General features: G+C 59.0%; 1 protein-coding gene across 1 annotated transcript in view; it reads right to left on the bottom strand.

Moving 5' to 3' along the window:
* Positions 1-698: 698 nt before the first annotated feature.
* The window catches only part of ATP2C2 (ATPase secretory pathway Ca2+ transporting 2), a 57,519-nt gene continuing 47,839 nt past the window's right edge, over positions 699-10,378 (bottom strand). Inside the window, exons 17-27 of the mRNA XM_081108222.1 lie at positions 10,097-10,253; positions 8,829-8,999; positions 7,971-8,068; positions 7,825-7,875; positions 6,810-6,976; positions 5,620-5,688; positions 5,411-5,527; positions 3,934-4,081; positions 2,649-2,747; positions 2,368-2,509; positions 699-1,070 (exon numbers count right to left, since the gene is read on the bottom strand). Coding sequence (XP_080964348.1) covers positions 952-1,070; positions 2,368-2,509; positions 2,649-2,747; positions 3,934-4,081; positions 5,411-5,527; positions 5,620-5,688; positions 6,810-6,976; positions 7,825-7,875; positions 7,971-8,068; positions 8,829-8,999; positions 10,097-10,253 — 1,338 coding nt within the window. The 3' untranslated portion in view covers positions 699-951. The remainder of the gene's footprint in view (positions 1,071-2,367; positions 2,510-2,648; positions 2,748-3,933; positions 4,082-5,410; positions 5,528-5,619; positions 5,689-6,809; positions 6,977-7,824; positions 7,876-7,970; positions 8,069-8,828; positions 9,000-10,096; positions 10,254-10,378) is intronic.

The following is a 10,378-nucleotide window of genomic DNA, read 5'->3' as shown; positions in this document are numbered from 1 at the left end:
AGCGGTCGCCAACCTTTTGGACCTCACAGACCAACAGTGCTCTGCGGACCACTGGTTGGCGACCGCTGCCTTAAAACAAATCTCTCTCCCTCTCCATCCTATTGGTTCAGTTTCTCTAGAAAACCCTGGCAAACACCTGGGGGTAAGAGCTGCGGCCTCATTTCATTTCTGGTTCTCCGTGGCGGTTTTGCCCGCTGCAGACAGAGGCATGGGGCAGAGACCGCTCTGCTCTGCCATCTTTCAACGGGAAGGACAGGCACATGTTAAAAGTCTCTGGGGCAGTGGGTGATAAGGCTCGCTGTCAGCCAGGCGGGCAGTGTTCCAGCTCCTGGTTCTGAAGGGAAGGGCCGCTTACCGTTCATTTTAAAAGCTGGGCCTTCATGCCGGCCACTCAGGCTGAGACTGCTGCTCACACATACGTGGCAATGCTCACAGGCTGCGGGCTTCCAGCCTGGCCCCTTGTAGGAAAAACACTAATTCAATCCATCAAAGTAATAACCAGGCTCCTGGCCTAGCGCGTAACACACACCCAAAGCCCCATCTGCTGGAGGAGGAGATGGCCCTGGAAGGGCATCCTGTCCTGTCCCAGCCCACCCCCCACCTCGTCCCCAGCCCCTGCCCCACCCTGCAGGCACCCGTGCATTTTTCACGCCAGGGCTGCACGCATTGAGGTCTCGCACAAGGACACAGGCAGACGTGGTTTATAAAAATCATCGTGATTTAATAAATAGCGAGGTGTTTCTGTGCAGCCTCCTCACAGTCCGTCCCAGAGCCCGAGGGGCCGTGTGGATGCGCCTGGGCCGAGCTTCCTGCTGGCCTCCCGGGAGAACTCGGTGAGCGATCCGCACGCCGCGTGTCCTAGAAACGCCCCTTCTCTGAAGAGGGCCCGGGGGAGGGGCGCAGTCACATAAAAATATAGCTTATCTGGGGCTTCTACATGGTCGGGCTCCACTACACGTCTTCCTGGTGGGCCTGGGCTTTCCTGGCCGCGGAGCAGACTCTCTCACAGAGTTTGAGGAGCTCTGATAAGATGAACACGGTTGAGGCCAGCCCAGTTAAGAGCAACAAGTCTGTGAAAAGGTGAGAGAAAAGGGTCAGCTCTGCCCCCGGAGCTGGGCAGTGCCCAGCACGGAGGCGGCCTCCCATGCAGCTCTCAGGACCCCTCACTGCGGAGCTGCTCCCTACACCTCGTTCTAATTAGACAGGCAAGGGGGCCAGGAGCCGGGGACAAGCCCTTCCATGTCCCTGAGCAGCTCCACAAGGGCCAGTAGCCTTTCTAGGGGGTTCAGGGCAAGGGGCAGAGGGGCGGGGCAGTGGGCAGGTCACCCAGGGCAGCTGCCCCTTAACCATCGCTTCTGGCCCAGCCCACCCTGGCTTGTTCTGTGGGTTAATTCTTAAAGACACCCGACCCGACCCCACTGTATGTTATTGCTCAGAACCATCCCTGCTCCCTGTTGTCAACCATCTGGGACCAACGGTGCCCAGTCACGGTGTTGCCTTCAGAGCTGGTGACGAGCTGGTGACCTGGCTTCGTTCCCAGTGGATGGAAACATCCACGAACATTTTTTTGGGCGGCGGGATCCTTTGTGCCCACCGGGCGTTCACAGGAGACCCAGGAGGACACTGCTTTTTAGATTTGGGGAAGAAAGCTGATTTCCCAGTCCTGCCTCAGACCCCGTGCTCTGCCTGGGGGCCGCCTCACCTGCCTGCCCTGGGGTGGGTTGGCCAATGGAAATCTTGGGTGAGAAGAAAGGGTGGAGGTGGGAAGGGGTGGTATTTGCTCTGCTCCCTCCAAGTCCCTGTGGTCACGGTCTCCCTCTCTAGAGACTTCCTCCCCTTCAGGACCCAGCCCTCCTCCCACTTCTGCTCAGTCATCACAGCTGCAGGCCGAGGAGGCCAGGCCACCCCCGGCAGCTTCCCAAGAGAGAATGAATGGGGGAGCCCTGGGGCTCCGCACAGGCAATGTGTGCGCCGCTGCAGAGAGCGGGTCATGAAGTCGCGTCCCTTTCAGCAGTGCTGTCCCTACGGGTGGCCACTCCCTGTCTTCAGGTAAGTGGGTGTCCAGGTCACCCCTCCGCTGGGGCACACAGCATGTCACAGCTGAGCCCAGACTGTCACTGCACCTGCTGTCTGTGCTCTGAACCTCCTTGCACAGGGAGGGGACGAGATGCCAGTCCCCTTCGGCCCTGGGCGGTCCTGCCAGAGGCACCTGCTGGCTGCAGTTCCCTGGGTTGTCCCGGTCCCCAGCAGCGGCCCTCCTACCCAGGGCAGGTACCTGTCTGGTCCTTGGGGACCCCGCTCCCCAGTTACGAGTATGTGGTGGCCATGGTCTCTGGTGATCCCATCCTCAGGTCCCCCCCTACTCACCGAGCGCCCCCAGGTTCTCCGTCTGGAAGACCTTCTGCAGGGGGGGCACGTAAATCACGGCCAGCTGCCCTAGGACGGACCCGAGCACCGAGTACAGGAACATGTGGTTCCCGAGGAAGCCGATCTCGAATATCAGCTTGGTCTGCGGGGAAGGCACATGCCCCCGTCTCAGACAGGGATGCCCGAGCCCCAGAGCCCCCGAGGGAACCGGGCAGGGACCCGTCTCGCAGAGGACACGGTTCAGTTCCCCAGGGAGGAAGCCGAGAGGCGGCAGGTCTCACCTGAGAGCGACAAGTCAGGGCATTGAAGAGGTCAAAGAACACGAAACAGGTGAAGGTCATGGTTGTGGTGCGCGGGGTGCTGGCCTTGTCCGCGGGGATCTGGAACACAAGTGCATGGGGAGGTGATGCAGCCCCGCCCTGAACTCGGCGTCCACTGTGAGCCTGGCCAGAGCACCTGCAATCGCCTTGGGGTCCAGGCCACTGCACATGAGCTGGACTAGACACGGATCGAAACCTTCCTTCAGTCCTGGGTCAATGGTGCGGCCCAGAAGTGTGTCTGAGCCATCTCCAGGGCCTGCCCTGCTACAGCACCTGGGAGGGACTGTGAGCCTTCGCTCCGGAATTGCATGCTGGGGGGGACCTCTTGTAAGTAAATGGAATGTCCCTTCCTCCAGCAGGTGACACTGCCACAGGTACATCCACTTTGCAGGAGGTCGCTTCCCACAAGCAAGGCAGAAGGCCCCCGACCCCAAGGGGAACCCGGCCTGGGAGGCCGAGTGAACAAAGCCACAGGCCCCTCCCTCCTCTGGCGCCCCTGGGACCCGTCTCAGGTCCCCCGCCTGACAGGGAGGGGGGGTCCAGGGTGAGAGGAGCTGGCCACGCTCCGGAGCTTCCCTCTGCCTGACTCAGGTGGCCATGAACCCTCTCTGGCGCAGGCACCTGTCACCATTCCTGCCTGAGACCCTCCGCGGGACCAGAGGTTCACCCGCCTCCCCTGGGGGGACACTGTCCAAATGGGCAACCCGGGGGCCTGAGAATCTGCATTTCCCCCCAAGGTCCTGGGTGCTGATGCCACGGCGGCGGCCCCTGCTGAGAACAACTGTGTTCCAACAGGAAGGTTTGCGTCTCTCCCTCCACCAGGCTCAGGACAGGGCGGTGGCAGCCCAGTGTCCCATCCCGCCTCCCGCACGCGGGTGACGGGGGTTAAGGGTCTGTGTGGGCCACCCGCCTAGCTCCATCTAGCTCACTGGATGCCTGGGGAGGGCCTCCTGAACCTGCAGGCCATGACGAGACCCTGCAACAGTGACCTCAGGGAATAAACAGATTTCAGACTGTTTCCTGGTGACAACAGAGAGGAGAGGCATGTGTCCCACTTAGAAAAAAAGTCTGCATCTTTCTCTGCCCTGAGGCCTCACATCCCTCTTGCCTCTTCCCACCTCTGCAAAGTCAGCTCCCAGTCCCCCATCCTCCAGCCCCACAGCAGGGACTGTCCACCTGCTTCCCACACGCCCAGCCCCGCAGTAGCCGCCAGGCACTGAGGGGCGCCCGTGAGCACTGTCCGCACCTCTTTCCAGAAGATGAAGAGGGTCCCGCTGATGATGACAGAGGCCGACAGGAGGATCTTCAGGATGAGGGCTCTGCTGAGGATCATGTCTTTGACCTTCCTTGGCGGCTGCCGCAGGGTGTCTTTGTCCACCGGCTCTACGCCCAAGCTGCTCGGGACAAAACATTGGAATAAACCACTGAAAGAGGAGCCTGAAGCAGAGATGTGCTCAAGCCACCATGAAAGGCTCAGCCAGGATGGGGAGGTGGCAAAGGCCTCCACGTTGCCCTGTGTGAGCCAGGGGTGTTCCCAGTCTCATGGGGCCCTCCATGTCCTCGCTGGGAGCCTGCCCTTCCCATCTTCCGACCCCTTCCCCCTAACCACCCAGTCCCTTAGCTCCATTTGGGGAGACCCCCAGAGCCTGGACTCAGGGCAGCTTGCCCACCTCCATCTATAACCCCCTCACCCGCATGCACACACACCTTGATCTTGGACCCACACGTAGTCATTTTTCTGCTCAATTTCTACCACAAGGGGATCCACCCAGAGCTGGGCCTGGCCCCATCCCAGCTGGCCAGACACAGGATGCAGGCCCTGCCCACTACAGAACTCCCCATCGACTAAGGGACACCTGCCTCAGCCCGTTCCAAAACAGTGGTAGGTGTTGTGGGGGCACCAAGGAGGGAACAGGCTGGGTGAGGCCCCACTGTGTGCAGATATGGCTGAGGTCCCAGCCCTGTGCTCAGGAAGAGTGTGTAGAAGGAGGAGCCTCTACTTTGGGGATGTGAGGTGAGGATAAAGTACAACCCTCTTTCCTCAGCAGCTGTCACTGGTGATGATGATATTAATCATAGTAACAGGAAATCAGCTACATCTGAAACAACACCCACTATGTGCTTAAGCACAGTGAAGCGCCTTGTTTGCTTTGGTCATCCCGATTCCAAAGCTCGTTCTTCCTCCTGCACCATTCGCTAGCCTAACTCTCCTTTCTCATTCAGTCAGCCACTAATTTACCCAGCTCCTGCTCTATGCCAAGCACCACTGCAGGAGCTGGGGATACTGCAGGGACCAAAAAAACCTTGCATCCATGAAGCTGACATTCTGCTGGGGACATGGATTCTATATAATCAGGTAAGCAAGGAAGTACATTTTCCTGTCCAGGGAAAAATAAAGCAGGGTAAGGTGGCTAAGAGAGGAGGATGCTGTAGAGTAATCAGGGAGGACTTCTCGAGGTGGTGACCTGAAGGAAAGGGACTGGGCCATGCAGCTAGCCCAGGGACAGCATTCCAGGCAGAATGTCCATCAGCCCCTGCCCTTCCTGCCCAGGCACTTCTCCCTGTGCCCAGTGCACCACACTTAAGTTTTCCGGGGTTTCCTATGGCCAGTGACCGTGTTTGCGCCCCCCCCCGCCCCCCCGCCAGCCCCTGCACAGAGTAAGGGTGCAGTCCGTGGAGGCTGGCAGAAGGGTGTGGTGGTCCCGGCCAGCCCAGCGCCTCACCTCTGTGCTGGCGGCCCGTCCATGATGATGTTGATCCACAGGATCTGCATGGCGTTGAGGGGGTTGGGCAGGTTGCACATGGTGGACAGAGCGATGAGGCTCAAGGCCGCGATGCTCCTGCGGGCACAAGCGGCAGAACAGGGCACGGTCAACAGCGCTGGCCGCGCCAATGCAGCCCTCGGCCCTGGGCGAGGCCGGCCTCGACTTACGTGCTCAGCTGAAATCGGACAAAGTTTTTGATGTTATGGAAAATCCCCTTGCCTTCCTCCACTGCACTCCTGCAAGAGAGGAGGAAGCACTGATTCACAAGGAGGGCCTGGTGGCAAGGTTCAGCCGCGCTGTCGGCTGCTAAATGAAGGGATGGTGCCAGCCAGTGCTTGGAACCCCCTTCCCGTGGCCCCTGGCTGGCATTCTTGGAGACACGCTGGTAGAGAATGATGTCCCAATGGGTACCATCAGCGGCTGGGGACAGGTTCCTGAGCCACGATCTCCCTCCTGTCTGAAGACTAAGCTACTCTGTCATGTGACCCCGGGGACCTCAGCCCTCAGCCTGGACTCCCAAAGGGCCTACTGCATCCCTGACTCACCCTGACAAGGGGCAGAGCGAAACCAATTAGATCCAATAGTTAGGTCCGGGGCACAGCAGGAAGAGAGAGCTGGGTTCGTCACCTACTGTGTGTTAGAGGAGCTCTTTGCATGGGAAAGTCCTGGGTCACTAACGTAGTAGAAAACTGTCCAATCCCTCCCTTTTGTTACTAAAAAATTTGCAAAGGAACGAAAGCTGCAGAGCTATATATTAACTACGTTTTCTCACCAAGAGGAACTGTTTTACGAATTCCTAAGGTGATTCCTTTTGTCAAGTCGGCAATCACATCAAACTCCAATATTTGAGATCAGGTTTAAGAAGAGGTTTTTTTTCCATCCCCATCGGTGTTAACGATCTGGGCATTTCTGTCCAATCTCTTTTCAGTTCATGAAATGCATGTATCAATGCAAACACACAATAGACTCAACCTGAACATACTCATTTCTCTCACTCTGATGCCATTCATTTAACACCACAGTGTGAGCATGTCTCTGTCATTAAAATGTTCTCCAAAATGAGTTTTCTAATGGCCACGTCGTATTCCCGCCTCTCGCTGATGGCACTGAGGGTGACCCAGGATTTCCTTGCACATGTGCTGCAGCTCCCCCATCCGCCCCAGGCTTTCCCATCCGCTGCACTGTCTGCAACATTCCCCGGGTGCCGCCTGCGTCACCCCAGGTGGCCCCCATGACCCCACTTTAAGTGGTGTTTGGGTCTGAGGACACCTGATATCTATAGCACAGCGGATCCTAGGGGGCTGCTGGTTAACCCACTCATTTTTGCCACTAAAACAACACCTAAAGAGAGGCTTACATGATGGCCGAGAAGTCATCGTCCACCAGGATCATGTTGGCAGCCTCTTTGCTGACATCTGTCCCCGTCTGCCCCATGGCGATTCCAATGTCCGCAGCCTTCAGGGCCACCGCGTCGTTCACCCCATCCCCCGTCATGGCCACAATCGCCCCCGACTCCTGCAAAGCCTTTGGAAAGAGGAGGCGAGTGGAGGCATGCAGCCTGAGGCCCTTCCTTCTAGATCAGCCGTGGGCAAACTCCGGCCCGTTCCGCTGTTCTATCCGGCCCGCGGAGCCGAAAGAGCGGAGGGTTCTCTTGCTCTCCCCTCCGTTCCTTCACCAGCAGCAGTGTTAACATGTATTAGTTCACACAAACACTCCATCCATGCTTTTGTTCCGGCCCTCCGGTCCAGTTTAGGAACCCATTGTGGCCCTCGAGTCAAAAAGTTTGCCCACCCCTGTTCTAGATCCTTCCTTCCCTCCTGACGCTCTGTCTCGCACTGTGGCTGACAGCAGAGATCCCTCTGAAGGGCACCGACACCAGCTGGCCTGAGTCTGAATCCCAGCTCCATCTGCAAGCCTACTATGTGCCAGGGTGTTCCAAGCATGGAGTCACCTCTGGCTGACCCTGGGAAGTGGGCAAGCCTTGACCTTCTCAATCTGTTTCTCCATCTGCACAAGGGGAGCAACAGCCCTTCCTTCCAAGGGCTGGAGTAAACAAGAATATGCCAGAGACCACTCGACTAACCAAGGCTGCTAGCCTCTTTTTATATTTCCCTTTGCATCACCCAACCCCCACTTCCTGATTTTGGTGCAGGAGGTGAAGGGCTCCCCATCAGTTCTTCCCTCCCCAGAGGCTGGGGAAAGGCAACCGCTGACGCAGCTGCCCTGGACCCAAGGGAGGAAGCCAGGCTTGAGGACGGCCGGGATCCTGCCAGCTCAGGCCCTGCGCCATCCTGGCAAGCAGAGCCACCGCGGCTGCCCTGGGCTGTGCCCCAAAGGACAAGCGAGGCAGGACCTGCCTCCTCACAGCTTACCTTTATGATTTTGAGTTTGTGCTTCGGGCTGGTCCTGAAGAAGACAGACACCTGAATATGGAGGCATGAAAGGGCAGAGTCCGTGAATGGGAAGCTGGAAACACAGCCCCCTCCCCGCTCCCAGCGAGCCCCCGGGGGGACCCTACCTTCCCCACGTGGTCAGCCAGCTTGCTCGGCTCCATACTTTCCACCTCCTCCCCGGACATGGCACTCAGCTTCCCGTTGCACAGGCCGATGTTCTGTCCTGCGTGGTGGGAGGAATCCGCGCTCAGGGCGTGCTCCAGGCCTGCAGCCGTGGTCCCTGGCCTCACCCCTCACTCCACCTACCTGACATCACTCCTGCCTTGGCCACAGAAGAGCAAGGATAAAACCCACGATGGCTACCATTAGCTGAGCACCTGCTATGTGACATGATCTAATTCTACCCACAGAATTGGCCCACAACAAAGGCCATCTTATCCCGGGGTCACAGAGCTGGCGGGTGGTAACTGGAACCTGGCAGGGTTCCGTCTGGCTCCACGGTGCCAGGCTGCCTCGAGACGGAGGGGCAAGAAAAGGGAGGTGTGCCAACCCTCCTAGCAATAAGAAGAAGAGGAGTAGGGGAGCGGGGTGGCTAGCTAGCCCTCTGCTGATGAAGAGCCTGAGGGTCAGAGTGGGTCAGTGATTTGCCAAAGGTTCACAGCTGAGGGCAGGAGCCAGACGGAAACTATGCACTGGGTGGGATCGATGCTGCCTGTGAAGGTGAGGATCATGGATGAAAAGCCCTGGCACATAGTAGGCTTTCATTATACACGAGGGCTTTCCCCCTTTTGGAGAACCTGCCAGCATTTCAGAGACGACAGCCTTTGAAGGTGGGATGCTGGGACGTGCACACTGAAAGCTCAGAATCTCTCCTCAGTGCCGAGCAGGCGGGCTCTCCGGCCCGGCCCGTGGAGGAGTAACCAATGGCAGGACCCCACCGTGAAGAATGGCAGGTCCTGCTTCCTCCCCCGCCGCCCGCTTACCTATCGCCAAGGCCGTCTCCAGGGCATCCCCCGTGATCATTTTCACGGACACGCCGGACTCGGAGAGGACCTGCACGGCTTCCTTCACGCCCGCCCGCGGAGGGTCGATGATGCCCACGAGGCCCAGGAAGGTCAGCTGCCCCAGCTCGGGCCCAGAAGCCAAGGCCAGCACTGCGGAGAGAGCAGACCACAGAGGTGTCACCGGAACCGGGGGACAGGTTTTAGCCGCAGTCAGCCCTGGCCCCACTATGTCGCAGCTCCTCCTGGCGGTGAAGGGCTTGGGCACCGAGTTCCCGGACTCCGCAAGGGGAGGCGGAGATCTGTGCGGTGGTCACAGGCCTGCACAGGGCAGCGCGCCTCACCCCAAACAGAGATGCTAGAGACCGCTTCCCTGGCCCCAAATAACCTCTGTCCAGGGGTGCTGTAACCCCACCCCCCCAAACAAGAGTGCCACGAGGAGGTCTGTGAGACGGCCTGCAATTCTATGGGTTCTCCTGGTCTGCCCCAGCAGCAAAGCTTAGGGAAAATGTGCGGGCGGGGAACACGGGGGAGAGGACTCCTGTTTCAGTGGCGCAGAAGCCAGGCCCAGCTCCCGGGCGAGTGCTCCAGGGGGGTGCCCCTGACTGATAACGGAGGGGGCTGCGCCTCCCTAGGACAGCTGCCCTGTGCCCTACGCAGGTGCTGCTCCCCCCTTTCCTGAGGCCGAGATCCCTCCCCTTGCACCTGTCTGCTAGCAATGTGTTCCTAAGGGGGAAACCAGTGTGGCGAGCCCCGCTGCCCATCCCCCGAGGGATACACGTGTCCCCCGGTGTTTTCCAATACTTTCTCCGAAAGCCGACAGGCCGATAAATGACGCGACAGGACACGTTTTTCAACACCCAGCCCGCAGGGGAGGCCCCGGCCCTGGTGCAGAACACGGGGGATGGCCAGGGAGTGAAGCGTCTGCCTTGACTGACAAGAGCTCTAGGCTTTCCTGACAGTAAGCGCTGAGCGAGACCCAGCAGGGTAATCGCTGTTTCCGGGGCACCCCATTCACCTTAGGAAACTCAGGGGCAGGGGCCGCCTCTCCTCATCCTGAGCTGCACCTGCATGAATGGGTGTCTTTGGTGGGGGGCTCCCTATCCATTCCACACTTGCTTGACTCTCAGTGGCAACTGCCTGCTGCCACTCTGACCACCAGCTCACAGACTGAGGACCCTGCATCACGGCGCCTGAAAAGTCAGCGTGACATGCAAACGCCAAGCCCGGGGCTGGCCACAGGCACTGACCCCGCAGGCCGAGCGACCCCATCCTCTTCTCTGCCTGCTGGCACAGGGACCTCTGCTGGGGCGTCAGCGGCAGGGGGATGCCCCCGTTGTTGTACATGGTACAGTAGCGAACCACCTCTTCAAAGGCCCCCTTCATGAAGTAGATGTCTTCCTGCCCCTTGAAAAGGACAAAAGGGAAAAAAACTGTCACTGGGTGCTTCCGGGTGATGTCACCTCAGCCACAGAGATGTGCATGGCAGGTGACTTACAGGGGCTGTCAGCTTCTCCAGTGTAGGAGGGATG

This window comes from Myotis nattereri (assembly GCF_964212035.1).
Source record: "Myotis nattereri genome assembly, chromosome: 15".
NCBI classification, from domain to species: domain Eukaryota; kingdom Metazoa; phylum Chordata; class Mammalia; order Chiroptera; family Vespertilionidae; genus Myotis; species Myotis nattereri.
The sequence above is the reverse complement of the archived record's forward strand: the minus strand, read 5'-3'. Positions and strand labels throughout refer to the sequence as shown.